At 43.0% G+C, this 26686-nt stretch overlaps 1 protein-coding gene across 5 annotated transcripts in view; it reads right to left on the minus strand.

Moving 5' to 3' along the window:
* The window catches only part of AFF3 (ALF transcription elongation factor 3), a 514246-nt gene that overhangs the window by 130829 nt on the left and 356731 nt on the right, over nt 1-26686 (minus strand). For all 5 annotated transcript variants that reach the window (XR_007769152.1, XM_050921667.1, XM_050921657.1 and 2 more), the window contains one exon: nt 18950-19001. Coding sequence is in view for 4 of the 5 variants with exons in the window: in XM_050921667.1 (XP_050777624.1) it covers nt 18950-19001 (52 nt within the window). In the remaining variant the exon portion in view is untranslated. The remainder of the gene's footprint in view (nt 1-18949; nt 19002-26686) is intronic.

Genomic DNA, 26686 nt, shown 5'->3' on the forward strand with positions numbered 1-26686 from the left:
CATAATCAGCAGATATCCAGGTTTCAGTGTGTATTAAATGAGCTACCAAAACTATTCGAAGTGCCACAAGTTGCAATCTGTTGTTGTAGGGAAATCAAAGAGGAAATTAAATGTCTTCATTGTAATTGGGACTGAGCAGCGAGCTAGTTCATTGTAATTGGCATGAAGCAGTGAGCAGAGCAAGTTGAATGGAGCTGTTGAGACAGACATCCTGGAGAGTTAAAGTGGGCCCAGAAATCTCTAATTTTTTTATTTACTGGGAACAGAGTTGCTACATAAACCACTGAGTTTGCAAGGATTTTTGGAAAACAGGATAATTAAAGGTACTGAAAAATGTTCTGATGGGCTGTAAGAGTGTCTTTGAGACACAGAAGCCACACACTGAAGTGTACACACTTATGCCTAAAGCACACACTTTGGCACGTGAGATCCAGCTAGCGTGTGGTTGGTATATGCAATTACTCTGCTGTCAATTTTTACTCTCCTGAGGACTAGCTGCTGGCCATTAGTACAGTAGGCTAAATGTAGTGTGCCAAATTATGCTCTCTGTTACGCCAGTGTAATTCCATAGACTTCATTAGAGTTGTACCATTGTAAGTGAGAAAAGAATTTGGTCCATTGCCTCCTTGAACTTTATTCAGTTAACATAATGGAATTAACTGAACTTGGTATATTCCAGTTCAGCTTGCTTGTGTTCCTCTATTTATAGGTTCCACCTCAGCCTAGTAATCAGAAAGGCTATGATCATAAGGACAATTATTTGGACTACAGAGTGTGTCTTTGCCCCGTTGCTTCAGGGCACTGATACACAGGAAGAACTACATGATAAGGCATTTGTTATTTAAATTAGCATCTGTGGCAAAAGGAAGCAGACACAGATAATTATACTTCAACTTCTATTAAAAGCTGTCAAACCTGATATGAGGTTAGCTGCATTCCAGCATTATTAGAATATACAGAAGCTTGGGAGTCACATCAGATCAAATGTCCTTACATGAGGCCTGTCAATCAGACTTTACCTTTTTTGCACTGTCTGTATTTAGTCAGTGGGCGGGCTTTCATCTTTCTTTAATTTTCTCTCTTTTTATTTTTAAGATCAGAAACACATTTTTTCTGATCTATAAGGCCAGAAGGGTCAACTGTGACCATCTACTCTGACCTCCTGTATAACACAGACCACAGGCTTCCCTGATTTAATTCCTACTTCTAGTTCAATAACTGTGGCTGAAATAGAGCATATCTTTTAGAAAAACACCCAATCTTGATTTTAAAATGATCAGTCATGCAGAATCCACCATAACTCTTGATAAATTGCCCCAAATGTTTAATTACCCTCACTGTTAAAAATTTGCACATTGTTTCTAGTCCAAATTTGTCTAGCTTCAGTTTCCAGCCATTGGAAGTTACACTTTTGTCTGGTAGACTCAGAAGCCATATTTTATCACATTTCTGATCCCCATGTAGCTACTTACAGACTGTGATTAAGCCACCCCTTAAACTTCTTTTTGATAAACTACATATCTCTTAAGTCTATCACAACAAGGCATGTTTTCCAATCCTTTAATCATTCTCAAGCTCTTCTCTGAACCCTCTCCAGTTTATCAACATCCTTCTTGAAGTGTGGATATGTGGAATGGGCATACTATTCCAGCAGCGATCACACCAGAACCAAATACAGAGGTTGTCATAAACAGGTAAGTAAGCGTTAATAGAACAAAAGTGCTTCATATTTCTTTGACTGGAAAGGGTTAACAAGAACAGTGAGCCCGGCTGTCACCTGACGAGAGGACCAATCAGGGGGCAGGATACTTTCAAATCTTGAGGGAGGGAAGTTTTGTGTGTGCTGTTAGATTTTGGTTGTTGTTCACTCTGGGGGCTCAGAGGGACCGGACGTGCAACCAGGTTTCTCTCCAATCTCTCCGATACAGGCTCTTATAAGTTCAGAATAGTGAGTACTAGGTAGATAAAGCGAGTTAGGCTTATGGTTGTTTTCTTTATTTGCAAATGTGTATTTGGTTGGAAGGAGTTCAAATTTGTATTTTGCTGAAAGGATTTTAATTTGTACTTGAATACTTAGGCTGGGAGGGTATTCCCAGTGTCTATAGCTGAAAGACCCTGTACCTATTCCATTTTAAATTTACGAAGATAATTTTTACTGTTTTTCTTTCTTTAATTAAAAGCTTTTCTTGTTTAAGAACCTGATTGGTTTTTATTCTGGTGAGACACCAGGGGACTGGGTCTGGATCCACCAGGGAATTGGTGGGGAGAAAGGAGGGAAGGGGGAGAGAGAGGCTAATTTCTCTCTGTGTTAGGATTACTGTCTCTCTCAGGAAGAATCTGGGAGGGGAAGAGAGAAGGAGGGGGGGAAAGTGAATTTTCCTCTCTGTTTTTAGATTCAAGGAGTTTGAATCACAGTGATCTTCCAGGGTAACCCAGGGAGGGGAAGCCTGGGAGAGGCAACGGTGAGGAAAAGGGTTTACTTTCCTTGTGTTAAGATCCAGAGAGTCTGGGTCTTGGGGGTCCCCGAGCAAGGTTTTGGGGGGACCAGAGTGTACCAGGCACAGGAATTCCTGGTTGGTGGCAGCGCTACAGGTTCTAAGCTGGTAATTGAGCTTAGAGGAATTCATGCTGGTACCCCATCTTTTGGATGCTAAGGTTCAGAGTGGGGAATTATACCATGATGTGGTGTGCAGTGTGTGGGATAGATAGATAGAAGTCAAAAAGCCAGTGAGGTTTTTATTCCTCTCCCTGCTAGCTATCTGCAGACAGACTGAGAGGTTTGGGTTTAGGAGCAAAAGCCAGTAGGATTTTTTCTTTCTCTTTCCCTGCTAGCTGTGTGTAAAGCAGGCTAAAGGAGATTGTTTTTAAAAGCAAAGGTCTGCAAGTTTTTTTGGTATCTCCCTTCTGAGTACTCTGAAGGCAGAGGCATTAGGGTTTAACAAGGGGCTTTTGTTAAACAAAGGGACTCCAGTTGTGAGTCACCATACACCAGCAAAACACATTTGTAAATGAATGGTTTTTTTTCTTTCTAACTCTGTCGGGAATAGCTAGGTAGAAGGAGTTTAAAAAAAAAAGACTGTTGCTAAGCAACCCAAAGAAGGCAACAGAGGAGCAGCATTTCAGGCAGTAAACAGCAGAGGGCGCCCCAGCACAAGGAAGCCGGAAGTATGCGTTCCAAGGAACGGGCAAAACTGGAAGCAGAGGTACAAATCAAAAACGCAGACCACAAGCGAGACATGGAAAAGAAACAAAAAGAACTAGAAATAAAACAAAAAGAGACAGAACTGAGAGAAAAAGAAATGGAGCTGAGAGAAAGAGAAAAAGAGGCTGCGCACAGGAGAGAGCTGGAGATAAGGAAAAAAGAGAGGGAAGAGAGGGAAAAAGAGAGGGAAAGAGAGAGGGAAGAGAGAGAAAGCATGAACTGGAATTAGCGCAGGCTAAGCAGAATAACACAGCCAACCCTAACAACCCTTCGCCAGTTGTTGTTCCACATCCCAGGAAATTTCCCACCTACAAGGCAGGTGATGACACTGAGGCCTTCCTAGAAAATTTTGAAAGGACCTGCCATGGGTACAGCATCTCTGAAGACCAGTACATGACAGAGCTGAGGCCACTGCTCAGTGGACCCCTAGCAGAGGTGGCGGCTGAAATGCCTAAGGAGAACATGAACGATTATAAACTTTTTCAAACCAAGGCCAGAATCAGAATGGGGCTAACACCTGAGCATACCCGTTGGAGGTTCAGAGCCCTAAGGTGGAAACCAGATGTGTCATTCGCCCGACATGCCTACCACATTGGAAAGAATTATAATGCCTGGATATCAGAAGCCAATGTTAAATCTCTGGATGACATGCACCTCCTAATACAATTGGAGCAGTTCTTAGAGGGTGTTCCGGAGGAAATAGAAAGGTACATCCTAGATGGGAAGCCCAAAACTGTCACCGAGGCGGGGGAGATTGGAGTCAGATGGGTGGAAGTGGCAGAAAAGAAAAGAGCTACTATCAAGGGGAGCGAATACCACAGGGGGCACAACGACAATAAACCCTATCACCGAGGGCAACCCAGGACCCCACCTACAACCCAAGGAAAGCCGCCGACTCCCTATTCTCTCACCTCACCAATCTCCAGTAACCCACCTCGACCGAGTGACCAGTCAGCTGGAAGATACTTCAAGTGTAATGAACAGGGACATATAAAGGCCAACTGCCCCAAGAACCCCAACCGAGTGCAGTTCATTATATCTCCATCACTCCAAAGATCCCCAGGCCCAGATGCCTCTCAAATACCCTTGGAGTGAAGGGAAATTTTGAGAGTGGGCGGAAAGAAGGTTATCGCGTGGAGAGACACGGGGGCACAAATGTCAGCTATCCACCAATCCTTAGTGGACCCCAAATTCATCAACCTAAAGGCCCAAGTGACAATTTACCCCTTCATGTCACAAGCGGTAAACTTGCCTACAGCTAACCTGCCTGTCCAGTACAAAGGCTGGTCAGGAATGTCGACTTTTGCAGTCTATAACAATTATCACATCCCCATGCTACTGGGGGAAGACTTGGCCAACCAGGTAAAGTGGGCCAAGAGGGTGGGAATGGTTACACATTGCCAAGCCAGGCAAGCTTCCAGACCCATCCCTGTTCCTGAACCGTCCACAGAGGCCCCGTCTGTGTTAGCAGAGACCCAGACAGAGGTAGTGGACCCGGATCCCCTGCCAATGACTGCAACAGCCACAGTACCTCCAGTCCCAGACCCGGACCTGGAAACGCAACCAGCACCAGAACCATTGCCAACACTGACACCAGCACTTGCAAACGCATCTTCAACCCCAACACCAGAGGGTGCCAGCGAGCCTGAACTGGCAGAAGCAGCAGATAACCATACCCAAAAGGCTCAACCGGAGCCTGAAATACCACCTGGTGCACCAGCAGGGAGCGGTTCACCAGCGACGAAAACAACCCCATCACCTACATCACTTCCTGAGGGACCAAGCCCAAGTCCACAGTCTAAGGAAAAACTGGTGTCCCCAGCCTCCAGGAAACAGTTCCAGACTGAGCAGGAAGCAGATGACAGCCTTCAGAAAGCTTGGGTGGCGGCATGGAGCACCCAACTGCCTCTCAGCTCTTTTAACCGATCCCGGTTTGTTATAGAACAAGGACTTTTATACAAGGAGACTCTTTCTGGTGGACACCAGGAAGACTGGCATACACAAAAACAGTTGGTGGTTCCAACTAGGTACCGGGAGAAGCTTTTAAGTTTAGCCCATGATCATCCCAGTGGCCATGCTGGGGTGAACAGAACCAAAGACAGGTTGGGGAAGTCCTTCCACTGGGAGGGAATGGGCAAGGATGTTGCCAAGTATGTCCAGTCTTGTGAGGTGTGCCAAAAAGTGGGAAAGCCCCAAGGTCAGGTCAAGGTCCCTCTCCAACCACTCCCCATAATAGAAGTCCTATTTCAGTGAGTAGCTGTGGATATTCTGGGTCCTTTCCCAAAAAAGACCCCCAGAGGAAAGCAGTACATATTGACTTTCGTGGACTTTGCTACCCGATGGCCGGAAGCAGTAGCTCTAGGCAACACTAGGGCTAAAACTGTGTGCCAGGCCCTAATAGACATTTTTGCCAGGGTAGGTTCAGGGACTAATTTCCTGGCCGGGACCATAAAAGAACTGTGGGAGACTCATGGGGTGAATCACTTAGTTGCCACCCCGTACCACCATCAAACTAATGGCCTGGTGGAAAGGTCTAATGGAACTTTGGGGGCCATGATAAGTAAATTCGTGAATGAACACTCCAATGACTGGGATCTAGTGTTGCAGCTCTTTGCCTACAGGGCTGTACTGTATCCCAGTTTAGGGTTTTCACTGTTTGAGCTTGTGTATGGCCACGAGGTTAAAGGGCCATTACAGTTGGTGAAGCAGCAATGGGAGGGGTTTACGCCCTCTCCAGGAACTAACATTCTGGACTTTGTAAGCAACCTACAAAAACCCTCCGACACTCTTTAGCCCTCGCTAAAGAAAACCTAAAGGATGCTCAAAAAGAGCAAAAGGCCTGGTATGATAGACATACCAGAGAGCGTTCCTTCAAGGTAGGAGACCAGGTTATGGTCTTGAAGGCGCAACAGGCCCATAAAATGGAAGCATCATGGGAAGGGCCATTCACAGTCCAAAAGCGCCTGGGAGCTGTTAACTACCTCATAGCATTTCCCAATTCCCCCCTAAAGCCCAGAGTGTACCACGTTAATTCTCTCAAGCCCTTTTATTACAGAGACTTGCAGGATTGTCAGTTTACAGCCCAGGAAGGAGATGATGCTGAGTGGCCTGACGGTGTCTACAATGAAGGGAAAAGTGACTGTGGCGTGGAAGAGATGAACCTCTCCACAACCCGGGAACGTCTGCAGCGGCAACAGATCAAGAAGTTGATGCACTCTCCCGTGAAAGCAGCAAAGAATCCTGTGGCACCTTATAGACTAACAGAGGTTTTGGAGCATGAGCTTTCGTGGGTGAATACCCACTTCCTCAGATGCATGTAATGGAAATATCCAGGGGCAGGTATATATATGTGTGCTAGCAAGCAAGCTAGAGATAACGAGGTCAGTTCAATCAGGGAGGATGAGGCCCTGTTCTAGCAGTTGAGGTGTGAAAACCAAGAGAGGAGAAACTGGTTCTGTAATTGGCAAGCCATTCACAGTCTTTGTTCAATCCTGAGCTGATGGTGTCAAATTTGCAGATGATCTGAAGCTCAGCAGTTTCTCTTTGAAGTCTGGTCCTGAAGTTTTTTTGCTGCAGGATGGCCACCTTAAGGTCTGTAATAGTGTGGCCAGGGAGGTTGAAGTGCTCTCCTACAGGTTTTTGTATATTGCCATTCCTAATGTCTGATTTGTGTCCATTTATCCTTTTCCGTAGAGACTGTCCAGTTTGGCCGATGTACATAGCAGAGGGGCATTGCTGGCATATGATGGCGTATATTACATTGGTGGATGTGCAGGTGAATGAACCAGTGATGGTGTGGCTGATCTGGTTAGGTCCTGTGATGGTGTCGCTGGTGTAGATATGTGGGCAGAGCTGGCATCGAGGTTTGTTGCATGGATTGGTTCCTGAGCTAGAGTTATTATGGTGTGGTGTGCAGTTACTGGTGAGAATATGTTTCAGGTTGGCAGGTTGTCTGTGGGCAAGGATTGGCCTGGCACCCAAGGCCTGTGAAAGTGTGGGATCATTGTCCAGGATGGGTTGTAGATCCTTGATGATGCGTTGGAGGGGTTTTAGCTGGGGGCTGTATGTGATGGCCAGTGGAGTCCTGTTGGTTTCTCTCTTGGGTTTGTCTTGCAGTAGGAGGCTTCTGGGTACACGTCTGGCTCTGTTGATCTGTGTCCTTATTTCCTCGTGTGGGTATTGTAGTTTTGAGAATGCTTGGTGGAGATTTTGTAGGTGTTGGTCTCTGTCTGAGGGGTCAGAGCAGATGCGGTTGTACCTCAGTGCTTGGCTGTAGACAATGGCTCGTGTGATGTGCCCGGGATGGAAGCTGGAGGCATGAAGGTAGGCATAGCGGTCGGTGGGTTTTCGATATAGGGTGGTGTTAATGTGACCATCACTTATTTGCACCGTGGTGTCAAGAAAGTGGACCTCCCGTGTAGATTGATCCAGGCTGAGGTTGATGGTGGGGTGGAAGCTGTTGAAATCATGGTGGAATTTTTCCAGAGTCTCCTTCCCATGGGTCCAGATGATGAAGATGTCATCAATGTAGCGTAGATAGAGAAGGGGTGTGAGTGGACGAGAGCTGAGGAAGCGTTGTTCCAGGTCGGCCATGAAGATATTGGCATATTGTGGGGCCATGCGGGTGCCCATAGCAGTGCCACTGATCTGGAGATATATATTGTCATCAAATTTGAAATAGTTGTGTGTAAGTATAAAGGCACAGAGCTCAGCAGCCAGTTGTGCTGTGGCATCATCAGGGATAGTGTTCCTGACAGCTTGTATTCCATCTGTGTGTGGGATGTTTGTGTAGAGAGCCTCTACATCCATGGTGGCTAGGATGGTGTTTTCTGGGAGGTCACCAATGCATTGTAGTTTCCTCAGGAAATCAGTGGTGTCGCGGAGATAGCTGGGAGTGCTGGTGGCATAGGGTCTGAGTAGAGAGTCCATATATCCAGACAGTCCTTCAGTTAGAGTGCCAATGCCCGAGATGATGGGGCGTCCAGGATTGCCGGGTTTGTGGATCTTGGGTAGTAGATAGAATAACCCTGGTCGGGGCTCTAGGGGTATGTTGAAAGTCTCCCGTGAAAGTTTCCCAGAATCAACTGGTTAAAAATTGTCCTTGCAACGTGAAGAATTTTGTAGTTGTTCATAATTAGTAGCATATGTAAGGGTGCATATGTTTATTAATCTGTTTATTCTAGAGTTCTAGGGAGAAATCACTGCCAGTGTGGTTCCACTGCCTAGTGAGTACTAGGTAGATAAAGCGAGTTAGGCTTATGGTTGTTTTCTTTATTTGCAAATGTGTATTTGGTTGGAAGGAGTTCAAATTTGTATTTTGCTGAAAGGATTTTAATTTGTACTTGAATACTTAGGCTGGGAGGGTATTCCCAGTGTCTACAGCTGAAAGACCCTGTACCTATTCCATTTTAAATTTACAAAGATAATTTTTACTGTTTTTCTTTCTTTAATTAAAAGCTTTTCTTGTTTAAGAACCTGATTGGGTTTTTTTTATTCTGGTGTGAGACCCCAGGGGACGGGGTCTGGATTCACCAGGGAATTGGTGGGGAGAAAGGAGGGAAGGGGGAGAGAAAGGTTAAATTTCTCTCTGTGTTAGGATTACTGTCTCTCTCAGGGAGTCTGGGAGGGGGAGACAGAAAGAGGGGGAAAGGTGAATTTTCCTCTCTGTTTTAAGATTCAAGGAGTTTGAATCACAGTGATAACCCAGAGTAACCCAGGGAGGGGAAGCCTGGGAGAGGCAACGGTGAGGGAAAGGGTTTACTTTCCTTGTGTTAAGATCCTGAGGGACTGGGTCTTGGGGGTCCCCGGGCAAGGTTTTGGGGGGACCAGAGTGTACCAGGCACTGGAATTCCTGGTTGGTGGCAGCGCTACAAGTACTAAGCTGGTAATTGAGCTTAGAGGAATTCATGCTGGTACCCCATCTTTTGGACGCTAAGGTTCAGAGTGGGGATTATACCATGACAGAGGTAATACAACCTTCCTATTCCTACTTGATATTCCTCTGTTTATATAACCAAGAATTGTATTATTCCTTTTGGCCCAGGACTGCACTGTGAGTTCATGTTCAGCAGATTTACTGTATATTATTTCAACACACTTTATCTTGTTATATTCTTGGCTCTTAATGTTATTCTGAGGATTATTTTTCCAATCTGTTTTTTTCAAGAGTTTTAAAAATAATTTGTAGACTACATAGTTCGAGTGTTTCTTCTGTAAATCTGCAATAGCTGTGTGTTGGTGGTGGTTTCATTATCCAGTCAGTATTATTTAAGGTTCACAAGCTAAAAAGTTACTCAATTTTCTAATTTTGTGTTGTCCCCACTAGAACCACATTTCAAGAAATCATAAAAATCTTCCTTAATTTTGTGATTTTTTGGGGGGAGTGGGAGGCTTTCAACTCCCAAATATTTGTTTGCCACCTTGGGCTTTTTAATCAGTATATTTCTGGAGTTTGTTGTTCATTTTCTCCTTCATTGTCTCTTAATCCTTCTTCATCTTAAGGGACAGTGTAGTGTAGTTTAGAGATGTGAGTCTGAATTAAGAATTAAAAGAACTGGGTTCTAGTCCAGACTGTCTCATCATGTGGCGTTGAACAAGTCACTTAATCTATCTGTTTTAGTTTCCTCGTCAATATCATAGAGATGATGATGACGATGATGATGATAATAGCTAAGTACCTCTCAGGGGTATTGTGATAACTAGTTAATATTTGTAATGCCAAATTTGCTGCATACATATTATTAGCCATTTAGCAAAGTTTATATACTGGCAAATGTTGATTTTTCTATTTTTCTATTCTGCCTTTAGAACTCCATAAAGATCCATGGCCAAATTCTTTGTATATACATGAAGCATTCCAACTGACACAAGTTAATTTTGCTTCTACTTGTCTACGTCAAAAAATATTAAAGTTTGTTCTATCTTATATTAATAAAATTACTAATGCCTCGTGACACTGGGGAAAATTCTCTATCAGTTCAGGGAAGTAGCAATTACCTTGCAAAAAGAAAAAGTCTTCTTTCAAAGGAGGATTCTCTTAATCCAAGACAAAAAAAAATAATTAGTGAACATGGCACTGAAATTGTGAACATTGTCAGGGGAAACTACCCCAAACTTCAACAGAATGTCATAGTTTTACACAAATCATTAGCAAACCTGAAAATTTAAGTTAAAGCTGGACTATTCCAAAAAGCCAAACACATGAAAATATGGAAATGCAGATCTAGATACCCCAAGTATTCTTAACTTTGTCCCTGCCCACTGCCATCACTGTTCGTGATATTTTGTAAGCATCAAAGTATTTTTTTTGGTCACTGCCCAAACTGTCAGGAGGCAAGAGAGAAGACAAGAGATGAAATCCTGGCTTCACTGAAGTCAATTGCAAAACTTCCATTGACCTCAATGGGTGCACGATTTCACCCAAGGTCCTTGCCCTGGAGAGTTTACAATAGAGGTTCTCAAACTTCTTTTGATGATCTGGCAGGTGGACCCTTCTCCAGGTCCCTTTGCAATGTCCTAAAGCAGTTGTTACTGTGACTCCTTTCTTCCGTCATTTCTGTTTGTTCTTTTTCTTGTCTTTTCTCTTTGCTTTGTCTTTTTTCTTTCATATTCTGTTTGCTCTTTGACATATATTTAGCTGACTCTGTCCCTGTTCCCTGCTGTCAACCCTTCTGGTACCTCTGATCTTCTTCCTCCTCAGACTTCCACTCGTGCTGAGGAGGGGCATCCTGGTACCACACCAAGCCTGAGTTAAATACATAGGAGCAGAGATGCGTAGCTTGGCTGCACCTGGAGCCTTTCCCCTTGTATATGTAGGCTGCTCCCACAGATAGCTCCTGTAGAGAGATACTGGGGGCAGGGGAGAGAAGGAAGGCGGATGGCTTTCAAGGAGCTGCCTGCTATGTTATCTGCAGACATGGCAGCACTTTTGCAGTGAGCGGGAGGGGCAGATCTGGGGTTCTGCAGCTTTCCTCAGCAACACTCATCTTCTTTGCCTCACGCCTCTTCCTGACTAATCTGTTGCCTCTGGAGGGAGAGCTCACTCCTCCAGCACAGGAAACACTGACTTACACTAAGTAAACATAGACAGATAAGGGATGGTAGATGGAATGTAGCAGCATGCAAGCAATTGAGTGGTGGAGTTAGCTCATGCCTTGTGAGCACCATAATTTTTTTTTAAAGTTATTTAATTATAATGATTTATTATTGCTTGTTAACAGTTCGGGGCAGGAGAACTAGTATTTATGGTCTTCATAGAAGAAGTGTGTTGTAAGGAAGTGAGCAGAGGATGGAAGCATGACATGGGTTTCATGTATAGATGTTCACATGGAAGAAGGAATGGAAATGAAGGGGGAGAAGGACATGGGAGGCAGCGGTTGATTGCACAGTTTTAGTGGAGATGACAGTGAAATGGGAGGTGCGGGGGCTAATTTGTGAAGGGCTTTGATTTAAATTTGACATGGAAAGCAAGGGAAAACAAGTGAAAGGGTTTAGTGTTTGATCCAAAGCATTTTAAAGTCAGCAGGAGTTGTTGAAGTGACTCCATTGGCTTTTGGATCAGACCCTTAGTAACTGGGGCTGGACATGGTCAGATAGCAGGCAATATACATAATGTCAGTGGAAGAGTTTTTGGTATACTGAAGAAGACAAGGCCAGGTTTTAGGAAGCCAGAGATGAGGAGGTTGCAGTAGTCAAGGTGAGAAATTCTCAGGCTTGGACAATAGTTGTGATGTGGGAATAGACAGAATTTCGAGAAGTTGTAAAGAAACAACTTTATCTAGCAGCATCAGTATAGAGAGCAAAGAAAGATGTGTTTGTATTAGCTTACTTTATAGTCTATTTTTGCTACTAGAGAAGAACCCAAATCAGAACACGATCTATTGTGAACCTCACCAAACTTTGGGGAAGTTTGTGATTTAGGTCAATGTTTAATTTATGTTATCACTGTGAGTCATGGCAACAGTATTCAGATTTAGAGCTTGATCCTGCCTTCCATACACTGAATCTGATTTTGTAAGACAGGCCCTGATGTAAGCGAAGTTTGGCAGGATCAGACTGCCCTCTTATGTTGTCTTCTCTGTCAGTTTCAGTGAGGCAGTCTTGGTCTTCTTGTCATTCCTTGCTAAAGTGCAAATGTAGCTGTCACAAAGCTTTTAAAATCAGTACAGGCAAACCATAGCATTGCTGAAAATTGGCTCCATTGACTAACTTAAATCTTGTTCCAGATTTTAGTTTGGTTTGATGCCAAAAGGATCATTCCTTTAATATGCAGATAATAATGGACTTACCTGGGTAAGTGAAGTTCATATTAATAATGAGGATGATTTTTTCCAATCAAGAAATATAGTCACATTATTTACAGAACAGAGGGATGAGCAAACCAGTCCAGATTAAGGAAGGGCTTCACCCATCCCTCAAACCAAACATTTTTTATTTTCATTTTTGCTCATCTCTGCTCTTCTTGGTTCAGGTCAGGACCAGAAGCCAAAGTGCCAAAATACCATGAGATAGGTTTCTTGTACTATGCAGAATGATCATGAACAGATTGTTCTCAAAGGAAAGGTATTTTTTTACAAGTTTCCCAGAATGTCTTGGAGCTTAGTTTGAAAAAGATAGGTTTTGATTAAGCTTTTGGACTGTTTTTTAACAAATCCTACCTGCATTGAAGTAAATGGCAAAACTCCCATTAATATTGGTTGTTCAGAATCAGACCCTAAACCTCCAAACACTTTGAAGATTGTCCATCATTTGTTCCCAAGCCTTAAACCCAGGTTTGATGTTGAAAAGATGTTTGCTTTGTGTTTTTTTTAGGTCTGACTATTCTCATCGCTCTGCTCATTGTCATTCCTGAGTAGGCACCAAGTACAGCACCAACGAAGAGGTAGGTACTATGCTGAAATGACCAGATGTATGTACATTCTCAGGCCATGGCATATGCAAATACAATTAGCATCCTGTTATGCAAGATACCTGACTAAAAATAGTTCTGACGACTAACAGATTGCATGGCCCTGTTCCTAATGGATCTATTTTCTCTTTACGCACCTGGCTCTTCTCTGTGATTGGCTGATATTAGACTTCATAAAGCCCCATAATATCATCTAAGATCTTATGGCAAAAAAGCAGGTAGCCATTTTGCTCCCAGTTTTGGAACTAATTACAGATTGAAATAAGTAACTAACTATTTCAAATTACCTGGGTCTTTTAAATTCAGATGTAGAGGCTGTATTTACTTGGATTTATTTAGCTTTGTTAAAAATGATCCAACTTTGGAGAAGTTTATGTGCATGGTCTTTCTTTTCATTACAGATTTTAACTTTGTATTGATTGTAAGTGCATGTCCAGAAATGCAAGACATAGTATTGTCTGATAACGTAGGTTGTAGTAAAACATATTCACTAAGCACAACTTGAGGACTTCTAAAAACACATTATTTTCTGCTGAGGGATATATAGTTGTATTGATTGTGATTGAGTGACTGGACTAATGTACTATTGCTTCATTCACAAGGATGGGAAAGAGCTGCTAGTTTTCAACTAGTGTCTAAATTCCTCTGGTACTGAGAATCCTGACAGCAGCTTATTCATTTTGGATTATATTAAAGCTAAGCATCAATAGCGTTTAATGCTATATTTTAGATGGAAGGAAACTTACATATGTATTAGTCTAATAGCGTGATCCTGCAGTGTTTGTCTATTTCTATCAGTGCCTGAAGAAGGCAGCTATTTACAGGTAAAAGCTGCTCTAATTTTTCATTTTGTGTAACTTACACAGACAAAATGAATGTATTAAGCAGTGTTTGACATAATTATTCATTGATTTCCTATGTACCCTGTATATAGCTCTTTAATCTTCATAACATATTTACCTGCTCTTGCTAAGAGATGTCCATATCTTTATTAATCAAAGTATTAAAACTCAGTTCTTTTCTTCAAGTACACCAGGAGTTTGAGCCTAGAGCCACGTTTCTCAGACCAAGTTTTGATTGCTTCTTCAACTTCTGTTTATACAATTCTACAAAATTTTGGCAGGAATCAAGAGCACATACCAGGGTGTTGGCTTTTATGAATCCCTTGGGATGTGAAAGTCAAGCTGACTGGTTGAACTTTGGTTACATATTCCAGACAAACACAATGACTCTATTTATTCAGACTTGGCAGCCTGAATGTAGATTGACTTTGTGGGTAATAAATTTTCACAGCCACAAAACTTCAGCGGCAACCAACCTGATCCTGAGAAGAAAAATGCATTCAAGGAAACAGATTTGGGTTGCAAAAATACGTTAGATTATTATTCCATGTATGTATAGCAGTCAGTTAATTTATTTGGCCATTGATTGACATGAATTGCAGAAGTAAATTCAGAGTGTTTTTTTCCCTTAAAGGCTCTGCTTTCTGTTAGGAAATTTTCATATTGTAAAAGGACAAAGAAGAAAAAATGAATTGTTCACATTATAATTGGCAATCTCCTTTTAATATTACACCCAAGACTGATTTAAGTTATCCAGTGACCTCTACAATGAAGAGCAGAGTATTCTAATGGGAACGTTTCATGTGCCATTCCACACTTCAGGGAACCAAGAGGCAATAACCACCACAGTTCAGTACTCTGAACAATCTTAAGTACAGTTTTGACATCTTCATGCTACAAAGCATCAGACACTTTCTGAGATGATGACAAAATTATTACTCTATGCATTATAAATCAAAAGGAAGTGGCTCTTTAACTTGTAGATTTATGTTAACGACCGAGCTATCTGTTAATTGTGTGCTCTTTAGATATTGATTGGGGATTAAAAGGAAAATTTTCTTCAATGTGTGTGAAATAAAATATGCCAACTGGAAATTTTCCTTCTACATATCAGTTCCTATGATCACTGCCTGTAAAATTAAAATGATCAGTTTAAATGGATAAACTATGCTCATTAAAGGAGGAAAATACATTTATGTAATTAAAATTGACTGTCTAATATGTGTGGATAATGTAATTACTGTAGGCTCGCTTACACACACACACTCAGTTCAATGCCATCTTCTTTTGCCTCCCCATAGCTCCCAAGTCTTGTAACCCCTGAAACACAGTCTTCATTCAACAAGGCCTTGGTCACCCTACTGAAGCTCTTATTCACGTATCCATTTCCCACTTTGACTTCTGTATCCCCATCATTCATGTTCTCTTGCTTTGTCACAGTTCTCCAAACATCAGTGTTGACATGTATCAGCTCCTCTCCTCACCTGTATAACCTCAGCATTTTTCATTGGCTTCTTGGATATTTCAAAATCAAATACAAAATCTCCCTCCAAATTTTGAATTCTTGTTAAAAAAATCTTTTCACGATTTAAGTAATGGCAAAAAAAGCTCTCTAGTTCTTGTAAAATTTCCCCTCAATTAACTGAATAATTATAATTATTCTGAGGGATAAGAGCAATTAGTTATTAAAAAAACTGAAATTCATTTATATATTTTTCTTGATCCCTATTCCTTCCCGTTCCTCTGACTCAAATCTGAGATTAATGGGCAAGGTAACAGTCATGGAACAGGAAGTAAAATAGGCTTCTGGGTATAAGCCTGGTAAACAGCAGGGGATAAATGTCAGCTCCATTGGTGTGGAACCACGCCATGAAGTTCAGATGGAGAAAGGTAGTTGTAAATTGTGAATGTGGCGAGAGAGTGATTACTCCCATTTAGGCACATCTCTTGCTAATCAGATGAACATTTACTACTTTTCTCATCAACAAGGGAAATTACTAAGGATTATTTGTATTATGGTAGTGCCTCAAGGCCCCCTCAGAGCTCAGGGTCCCATATTGCTAGGCACTGTATAAATACACTACAAAAAAGAGCCTATTTCCGGAGGATCTTCTGATCTAAGTATAGAAGATGGTCAATCCATGGGAGTAAAGAAGTGTGATTATTTCCATTTTGCAGATGAGGAACCAAGATACAGAGAGATTCAGCAACTTGCTCAAGATCATTCAGACAGTCTTTGGTAAAGCCAGGAAGTGAACTCAGTCTCCTCAGTTTCAGACCAGTGTCTTAACCACAAGACCAAATAGCCACTGGGAACAGTTTTAGGAAATCAGTTGTTCATAACATATACAATGCTTTAGCTGAAAGCATTCAAAATAGGGGACTAACTCCTCAGCCCTGCTTCAGTTGATTTATACTTGTTTGGTGGCACAAAGCAGCCATAATGCTGTTTTACCTATCTAATGGCAGAGAAATTCTTGGGTGGCAAAGAACCACCATAGAGGGTACTTCTCCTGACCCAATATAGAATATATATCCAGGGGAATGGGACAAGGTCAAGGAATTTCTACACTTCCACACCTGTGCAATGTTCCTCCATTCCCGAATGGCCCCTGGAGGCCATACGGAGATGATATAAGTCAGAACACCCTTGAAGATGCTCTAATTTACATTGAGGAACACCGTAGTTCCTGGCCACCCTGGGACTGGTGGGAAAGAGGGCAAAAGTGGCATTAAGCACAGCTTGGAGGCAGCCCAGGATTGGGGTCAAGATCTCCAGGATTTCTGAGATAATTAAACTGAAAAGGAGAGTAAATATTTAGGAACAATGATGCAAACAGATTCTATAGGCTATCGATGATTTAGCTGATTGGTCCTGCAGACGGCAAAAGGGGGTCAGTGTCTAAAATATAAAATAATTAGTCTGAGACAGAGGAACCACTCCAAGGAAGATGTGCTAAATGGAGCTATCTTCCAGCACACTGATAAGGAAAAAGGGGCAACAGAATAATAGGCATTGAAACCATTAATGCACTGCACACTAAAAAGTAAAAAGGTAAACATGATATTAGGTGGTGTAAGCAGAGAAATAGATCATACAAAACAAAAAGGCGATATTGTAATATTCCATTGCACGGTACTTAGTATTCTAGAAGCTAACGTTCACAATACCAGTTGCTAAGCCATAGGAAAGGTGTTATTAGCTTGAAGATGTTGTACCATGGGGAGAAAAAGATGCCAGGTCTGTGGAAGTAGGCAGGAATTAACAACAATCCCCCCCCCAATGTATTATGTTTTTATACTCTGCATTCCTTGACTAGCATACACTTTCTTATCCCTATCTCCATTTGCCATGGGAGATATAGATCCATATGCCTATTTTCTACCATTTGCAGAAACAGCTACCCTGTCCCATGTTTCCATGACTCCAAATCCCATCCTTAATTGAGACTCATCTCTTCTTCCTTAACTCAATGGTTTACTGTGACTCCTAAACCCTAACTTTTTCTCCTAAAACACATAAATCCTATTCCTTGAACCCAACAATTCCTTGTACTCAGTTACTGTTCCCAAAACATCCTCTTTGTCCCTTATTTCACCTTGCCCTAATCTCTCTACATACTGTACATTAAACTGCCTAGACATGCAAGAAAAGTAATTAACTTGGATGTGTTTCGGGATCCCTTGTATGAAATACATTAATCAAAAAGAAATTGTATAAATATGGTAAACAACTTTAATCCATGAGCTGAATCTTCTTATCACCCAGCTGTTTTATTCAAAATTAGTGAAATATTAGTTTATCTAATATAAATATCAAAAGGGTGTGACTTGTTTATAGTTTGCAGCAAGTTTTAAAATACCGACACTTAGGCTATGTCTACACTATGAGCTAGGGGTGTGATTCTGAGTTGCATCAACATACTCGCACTCACTCTCATTGAACATGTGCATTAAAAATAGTTGTGTGGCTGCAGTAGCACGGGCAGCGGCGGCATGCGCTAGCTGCCCCAAGTACATACCCATGGGGTCCAGGCAGGTTTGTATTCTGGGCGGCTAGTTCATGCTGCTGCTCACTGCTGTCTGTGCTATTGTGGCGACACTACTATTTTTAGTGCTCTAGCTCAGTGTTTCTCAACCTTTTTGATACTAGGACTGGCTTGCTGCCTTTCTAAACTGTGTCAGGGAGATCTCAGGAACTGGCGCTGGTCCATAGACCGGATGTTGAGAAAAACTGTTCCAGTTCAGTGGTTTTCAACCTTTTCCATGTACAGATCCCTAAAAAATTTCAAATGGAAGCGCAGACCCCTTTGGAAATCTTAGACATAGTCTATGGACCCTAGGGTGTCTGCAGATGATAGGTTGAAAACCACTGTTCTAGCTCAATAAGAGTTAGCATGACTATGTCTGTCTGAACTGGGAATCACACCCCTAGCTCCAAGTGTAGATGTAGCTAAACTAATGAGAAATTAAAAGCAGTGAGATCAACCTTTTCACACCTGGGAACCTACAGTTATCCACCTAAATTCATGTACCAACATGTAAGTGGCCAGGGTTCTAGAAGTACTGGGCACCTGCAAATCCCATTGACTTCAATGGCAGATGAAGGAGCTGAGCACCTTTGGAAAATCAGATCATTTTTATTTTTGGTGCTAGATATAGATTTAGGACCCTTACTTTGGACACCCAGGTTTGAAGATTTTGACCTGAGTCTTTAATACAGATTCTCTTTTATTTAAAAAACAGACATCCAAAAATATTTCCGCATTAAATCAAGCTAATAAATCAAGGGCAGTGTAGCAAATTTCCACTAAATACAGTAGTTAAAACAAACAATCTGGCATGAAACAAGCACATCTGGTATTCCATTTACAGTACTTTAGATTATTTTGATAACCTCTACACATATTTTAAAAAGTAATAGCGTAATATTACTTGAATCAATCATTCTTGGTATTAAACATTCTACAGATTACATTTGAATTCAGTAGCTCATACCTGATCATTCTCTTCTTCATCACTACTTAACTTGAGGTCATCTTCTAGCATTCTGGAGAAAAAATAATAGAAAAAGTATATTTTAATTATCCAAATAATTAGACATGAAGTATTATATTTGTTGCCAACTAGCTTGTTAACTTGTTGCTGACTATTAATACTTGAGGAAACCAACTGATTACTACAGTAGCAATAGATTTTGAGATTACAGTAATTAGAAGCATTACCTGACAGATTTTAAATGCCATAAATGAACATTTTTGATGCTGACAGGTGTGCATTCCCCAACAGAGGAAAAGATTACTCCGTTAGGGTTAGAACTTACAAAGAGCTTTCTAGTAGATATTTACACTGGCAGTGTTGTGACATCAAATAAGACTGACCTCATGTTTCCGAAAGGCCATTTTTTTGCTGAATTACAGGCTTGAAGCAACGCTGACTTATCGATCAAAATAATTAAAACAATACTATAATGCCACAATGCTCAGAAGAATTTGTCTTTATCATTTGAAAATAGACAAGAACTCACCTTTTCTAATGGGGATTTCGCCCCTTTTCCCCAAACCACCACCAAAATATTTAAATTTGTGTGCAAAAAAAGGAGCTTGTTTTTAACCTCTTAGAATTTTATTGCAACCTAGAGTTAAATAGCTAGCAGTTAAAGGAATTTAGGAGGTGTGAAGACTTTCCCCACTATTTGAAAGGTCTCCAGTGAAGGGATCCTACTCTTCAAAAAAAAGTGTCTAATAATAGTCATGGGAAAAGTAGCAAATTTTTCTTGTAGTCTGGGAAAAGTGAATCTGTAATTTAGTCTTGACTCCAAAAGGAAGTTTGGTGAACAATTTAAATGCATTCTGTGATGTGGGTGGTCCCCAGAATGTAAATATATAAAGGAAATGTATGTAATCATCTCAAACCACCTCCTTGTACTTGTGCCTAATCTCATGAGGTGGCTGAAAAACCTAATTCTTAAATGGATAACAGGGTGTATGTTTCACGAGATCACACAGCAGGCAAAGGAACACCATATCCAAAAGGAGTACACAACCTAGCCACCCTTCTATAAGACTTACAGCTAATGGCACCACTAGCAGTTTACCACTGCAGCTACAGAACAAAAAGCATCTCATTGCTGGAGAAATACCTTGGTTTCAGCTTCCATGTTAATCCATGCTCTTTATAAGGTTGGGAAAGCTGATGCTACCTCCAACTGCAGTCGTGGAAAGTTAGACTGTAAAGGGTAACTCCTACTATCCCACAGTCTAATTAACCCTGTTGCTGTTTTTTCTGGATTTACTGCTACTTATTCAAAGCTTCTTTCTCTGTGGTAGAGATTCAAACTGAAGTGCCAGCTTCAGCAAAATCTGGCTGCAAACTGAGGCCATGTCTACCCTACAGTTTCTTGACAAAATAGTGGAGGTGTATACGCTGCAATGCTCCTCCTGCTGATTTAACTCTCTTGCTACTCCAACATAATAAAATCACCTGGACGAGGGGTATACAGTTTTTTGCGACGAAGTTAGAATGAGGCAGTGCCGGTGTAGACACTGTGTTGCTTACAGCACCCTAAATGGCTTCTAGGAGCCACAATGTCCCATAATGCCCATCATGACCGCTCTGGTCACCACTTTGAATTCCGCTGCTCTGCAGCCAGGTATACAGGCATGCGACCCTCCCCCATTTAAAGCCCCGAGAATGTTTGAAATTCCACTTCCTGTTTTCTCAGCGTGGACAGCTCACACAGCATCTTCCCATGGCAGCTCCCCACACAAATGCACTTTGTACGCCAGAGTTGGTGAATCTGCTGGGTCTGTGGGGAGAGGAGGCTGTGCAGTCATAGCTCTGCTCCAGCTATAGGAACTTCGATACTTACGGGCAGATTGCTCCTGGCATGGAGCTGAATGTGCTTGAGAGGGACACGCAGCAGTGCTGTGCCAAGATCAAGGAGCTGAGGCAGGCATATGAGAAGGTAAGGGAGGCCAATTGTCAGTCTGGTGCGTTGCCCAAGACATGCCGCTTCTACAAGGAGCTACACATCATCCCTGCTCATAGGACCAACTTCCCCTCTGCCTGGTGGGTGCGCGATATCCCCCGTTCCTGGCCCCACCCTGCCCTGCCTCTTCCTGCCCCTGCACCACCTTCACACCATCCCCATTCCACTCCTTCCCCAAAGTCCCCACCCCTCCGCCTTTTCCCACCCCAGCCCCACTCCCATTCCACTTCCATAACCCGCCCCCTGGCCTGCTTCTTCTCTGCCTCCTCCCCTAGCGCCACATCCTCTAGGCCTCCTCCCCCTCCCTCCCGGAAAGTCCTAAGTGCCACCAAACAGCTGTTAGGCGGTGGAAAGAACTGGGAGGGAGGGGGAGGAGTGGGGACGTGGCGTGCTTGGGTCGGGGGAGGAGAAGGAGGCGAGGAGAGGGGAGCTTGGCTGCTGGTGGTGCGGAGCCCCCACTGATTTTTCTCCATGGGTGTTCCAGCCCCAAAGCACCCACGGAGTTGGCACCTATGTCCTCTGCGGCAACCCCACCTCCACTGCCAAGAGTCCCATGGATACTCCATGGGTACTGGAGGCAACAGCCAGTGGAGTGAACCCTGAGGACAAAAGTGGATGAGGAACTGGAGTTGGAGGAGGATGGAGGACAGGCGACACGGTTGTCCGGTGGCATGGCATGTTTTAATCTTTGGAGGGATTTAACCAGTCCCACACTCTGGCTCTGGCATGCTGGATGCAGGAGAAGGGAGCTCCAGTAAATACTCATTGTGCTGTGATATTGCAGGGAGAAATAAGGTAGAGCTATTTTTGTTTCCAGGGTAAAAGAGGGATAGAAATAACCAACAGTAGCACTGTATGCATCTGTTTCTCACTCCCCTGTGTAGCTAGAGGGGGGGAGAGGGAGAGGGCGAGGACACGTGGAAGAGTTTGTTGATGCACACCGGGATGTCCCAAGAATCCTCCATACTGATCTCTAGGAAACTTTTGTGGAAGTACTCTGCAATCCTTTGCTGCAGATTCCTTGGGAGAGCTGCCTTGTTCCTTCCCCTGCGGAAGGAAACTTTGCTGTGCCAATCAGCAGTTATGTCTGCAGCATACAGGTGAGCAGCATATGGACTTGGTCTGCAGCTGCACTCATGCAGGAGCATCCTTAGTTACCCTCAGGAGTGAGATATAAGCTTCTATTACCCCAACTGTGGAAAACAGTTCCAGTATTCAGAATAGTGTCTCTAAGCACTTGTAATGATTAGTGATCCCCCTGTTAACCTCCCCACACCCATTGTTCCATCTTACTCCCTCCCCCTTGTGTCCAACTCATCATGGTTAGGGCTGTCAATGTGCTGTGTGCTTGCCAAGGGAAAGTGAGAAAGCGGTGTATGTAATTTGTAGAATCAAGGCGGTACATGCACTCACAGTAGTGCCTCTGTCACTTGTTTCTATAGCTTTTGGAGATGTGGCCTTGAGAGTCTCCTCCTGCACACCAGCTGAGGAGCTCAGCTGGATAAGGAAACGTACCAGGAAGAGTAAGGAAGACATGTTCAGGGAAGTGCTACAATTGTCTGATGTTGCTGATAGCCTTTCTCCAAGCTCTCTGCTCGCATCAGTGAAAAACTGTGAATGGATAGCCAGAAGAGGAAACGGGAAGGAGCAGATGATACAGCTTCTCGAGAAGCAAACGGACATGCTGAGGTCCCTGATTGCAGGCAGAACACATCTGTGCTCACTTCCCTCTGCAACCCATTCAGAACTGCCTTCCATTCCCTCCCCAAAGCCTCTCCCCCCACCACATTCCTCACATGTTCCTGGCCCACCAAAGTACCTCAGGCACTCCACCCTCAGAGGCATGTTTCACAATGACAGCTGGACATACACCCAGCTATGACAGCCTCATTAAAAAGTACTCTTCATTGTAATGTCCCTTCTAGGTAATAGAAATGTTTGTATAGTTGTTCAATAAAAATGAACTTATGGAAAGAAAACAAATCTTTATTGGTCTCCTACACATCATGGTTGCTTCTGAAATTCATATACAGTGGCAATAGTAGCATTTGCAGACACTTAATGCACACTCAGTGATTATTACAAGGGTCATACTACAGTGCAGGAAAGCAATGCCTGGCTCAATGCATTATAGATAAGGCTGCGAGTTTGTCACGGATTCAGTGACTTTCCGTGACTTCTGCAGCAGCTGGTGCGCCTGGTTCAGGGGCAGCTCAGGCAGCCCCTAAACCAGATGCACCAGACGCTGGTGGGGCAGTTCCCCTCCCAGCAGTAGAGCATGGGTGTGGGAGGGGGCAGGGGATTGAGGCAGGGGAGGCGGTGAGGCGAGCTCTGGGCAGGCTTACCTGGGGGGTTCTCCGGAAGTGGCGACATCCCCCTTGCTCAGCTGCTAGGCAGAGGTGTGGCAGGCAGCTCTGCATGCTGCCTCCACCCAGGGCACTGCCCCTGCAGCTCCCAGCAGAGGTCCCATGCCACATACCGCTGCCTGCCTCCCTCCCCCAGCACCTGGGCCACCCTCCCCCAGCACCCGCGGGGGCCCTGGGCAGCCCTCTCCTCCCAGGTTTCAGTCATGAGTATTTTTAGTAAAATTCACGAACAGGTCACGGGCCGTGAATTTTTGTTTACTGCCCGTGACCTGTCCATGACTTTTACTAAAAATACCCATGACTAAAAGGTAGCCTTAATTATAGAAAGACACATTACTGGGCCTCATTGTCAAAATGCTCCTTCAAAGCCTCCCTGATTCAAACAGCACCCCACTGAATTCCTCTAATAACCCTTATGTCTGGCTGCTCATAAGCAACCACCAGCCGATCCACCTCAAGGCTCCACCCCTGAGGAAACTTTCCCCCCTTATGTTCACAAATGTTATGCAGAGCACAGCAGGCTGCTATGACCTTGGGAATATTTTCCTCACTGAGGTCTAACCTGCCAAAAAGGCAGCACCAGTGACCCTTTAATCTGCCAAAGGCACATTCCACGGTCATTTTGCATCTGCTGAGCCTGTTGTTAAAGTGCTCCTTGCTGCTGTCAAGGTTTCTGATGTCAGGCTTCATGAGTCACAGGAGCAAGGGGTAGGCAGGGTCTCCCAGGATCACACTTGGCATTTCCACATTCCCAATTACAATCTTTTGGTCTGGAAAGAAAGTCCCTGCATGTAGATTTCTACACAGGCCAGTATTCCTGAAGAGGTGTGTGTCTTGAATCTTTGCTGACCATCCCGCATTGATGTCGATAAAATGACCCCAGTGATCCACCAGTGCTTGCAATACCATAGAAAAGTAGACCTTTCTGTTGATATATTCCATTGCAAGGTGGTCTGGGGCCAAAATTGGGATATTGGTATACCGCCACGCCGCAACTAGTGAATCCCATTGCTGCAAAGCCATATACTATTTCCCACACATTGCCCAGAGTCATGGTCCTTCATAACAGGAGACAATTTATGGCCCTGCACACTTGCATCACTGCAACCCCCACGGTGGACTTTCCAGCTCCAAATTGATTCGCGACTGATTGGTTGCAGTCTGGAGTTGCCAGCTTCTACATAGCAATCGCCATTCGATTCTCCACTCTGAGGGCAGCTCCCATTTTGGTGTCCTTGCACTGGAGGGTGTGGGCAAGTTCCAAATACAGTTCCAGGAAAGTGGCTTTGCACATCCAAAAGTTCTGCAGATACTACTCGTCATCCCATACCCACATCACGATGCAATTCCACAACTCGGTGATTGTTTCTCGAGCTCAGTAAAGACGGTCCACTGTGTGCAGCTGCTCCGTGAATGCCACCATCAATCTTGAATTGTTTCTTTCCATGGCACACAGCAGGGCAAACAACACGGTGTCATTATCAGATTTGCAGCTCATGAAATATTGAAAGATCAAACCCACTGTATTCATAATGCTCATCACAAGATCGGAGACCAATGCAGGATCCATGCTTTCAGACAGAGATTAAAAGTAGCGTGATATATAGTAGGAAGCCCATGGAATGATGGGACAAAGAAAACTGCATCATGGGATACTGAGCCCACCATGATGGCAGTGGCATCATGTGGCAGAGGGTGGTGAGTTGCATAGTGTACCCAGTGGCAGAGGGTGGCGAGTTGCATAGTGAGATAGCTTCCCATGGTGCACTGCTCTCTCTGTCGATGCAAGAGCACCAACTGTGGACGTGCTCCACCATCACAAGGTCCGTTGTGTGGTCTTGAACAAGTGGTTTAATTACAGTGGTGGAGGATTGTCGACGTAACTTAAATTGACTTAACCTTGTAGTGCAGACATAACTTCAGACACCCCAATGATAGGTGCTGTATAAGAACTCAGAATAAATAAAGAGGCAAGAGTGGCTCCCACTTAAATCAGTGAGAGCTTAATGTGTATACTTTCTTGTTGTATAACCACTCTTCAGTAAAGCCTAGACAGAAATGATAACAGCCAAAATATGAACAGTATAATAGTGATTCCCCAAAGCGCTGTATCTAACATCAACAATACATGGAGAAGGAACAGTCATAAACACTTTAGCAAAAATATTTGCTATCAGTTGATAAATATCTTAACCGATATCTTCTATTTAACAGTATCTCTTAGAACAAAATATCTGGAGTTTGAAATCAAGTTAACAAAGATAATATATTAAAACATGGTATTTTGATGAAATATGCATTCTAAAATACTTAATCAGAATAATATATTTGTTTAATATGTGGGCAAGTGTAATATTTAGGTCATTAACTAATCATTTTCTTGATTTTAAGAGCTTAGGCAAATTATGTGATAGTTAAGTACATTGTCACTTACTAACCTTAACTGTTTCCTTAAATGAAGTTATATTATAATATAAACTACCTATGTTTATTATAAAGTAACAACACGTTATTAATATAAAAACTATAGATGATGAGCATCACACCCGTGTGTGTATGTTTGTGTGTGTTAATATTTGTGTGTATGACTCTTATTTGTGTGTACATCAGTTTTTACAAGAGTATGTGTGGGGTCAAGCTAAAATACAGGAGATATATGTGGGAGTAATTTTATATACGTTTAATGTAACACAAAAGTAACAACATTGACTTATCAACACTACTTTGTTTGTATGTTTTCTCCATTTTTCCAAGCCTTTTTCTGTTTGTCTTTTTAGGATTTTTGCCCTTCAGGGCAGACACTGTGTCTGCCTATAAGTCTCTACAGCTCTCTGCACATTTTGGGTGCTACTGTAATATAAATAGACAATCAAGTAACGTTAGTGATAGGAAAAAACCTTCCTCCACCTGCAGCTTGCTAGAAAACTCTGTCTTTTATTCCTAGAGGAGGATCTGGCCACAGTGGTGCATTTTCCTCCCACCCCCCACCCCGAACCCCTGCCTCCTGACTGGATTACTGTAATTCACCAAATATGAAGTTGAATCAGTGGAAATGCTCCAGCTTGTATAAAATGTGGTTGTTTGCCTAGTGAAGAGGATAAGCTATTGTGAGCACTTAATCTCTGTGCTTCAATCTCTCCACTGGTTCCCAATTTACTTCCATTATCATTTCAAAGCCTTGGTCCTGATCTTCAAAGCCACGATCCAATCAGGTCCCAGTTTCATCAGTTACTGTATCTCCATCCATGACCAATACTAGACCGCTACATTTTTCTTGGACCTTGCAGCTTTCAAACCCAAGGATGTAGTGGAAGAGCCAGAGACAATGCATTTAAAGTTGAGGAGCTTCAGTTGTGGCATTATATTCCATAGAAGCTC

The sequence above is a fragment of the Gopherus flavomarginatus genome, chromosome 1 (assembly GCF_025201925.1).
Source record: "Gopherus flavomarginatus isolate rGopFla2 chromosome 1, rGopFla2.mat.asm, whole genome shotgun sequence".
In the NCBI taxonomy this organism is placed as follows: Eukaryota; Metazoa; Chordata; order Testudines; family Testudinidae; genus Gopherus; species Gopherus flavomarginatus.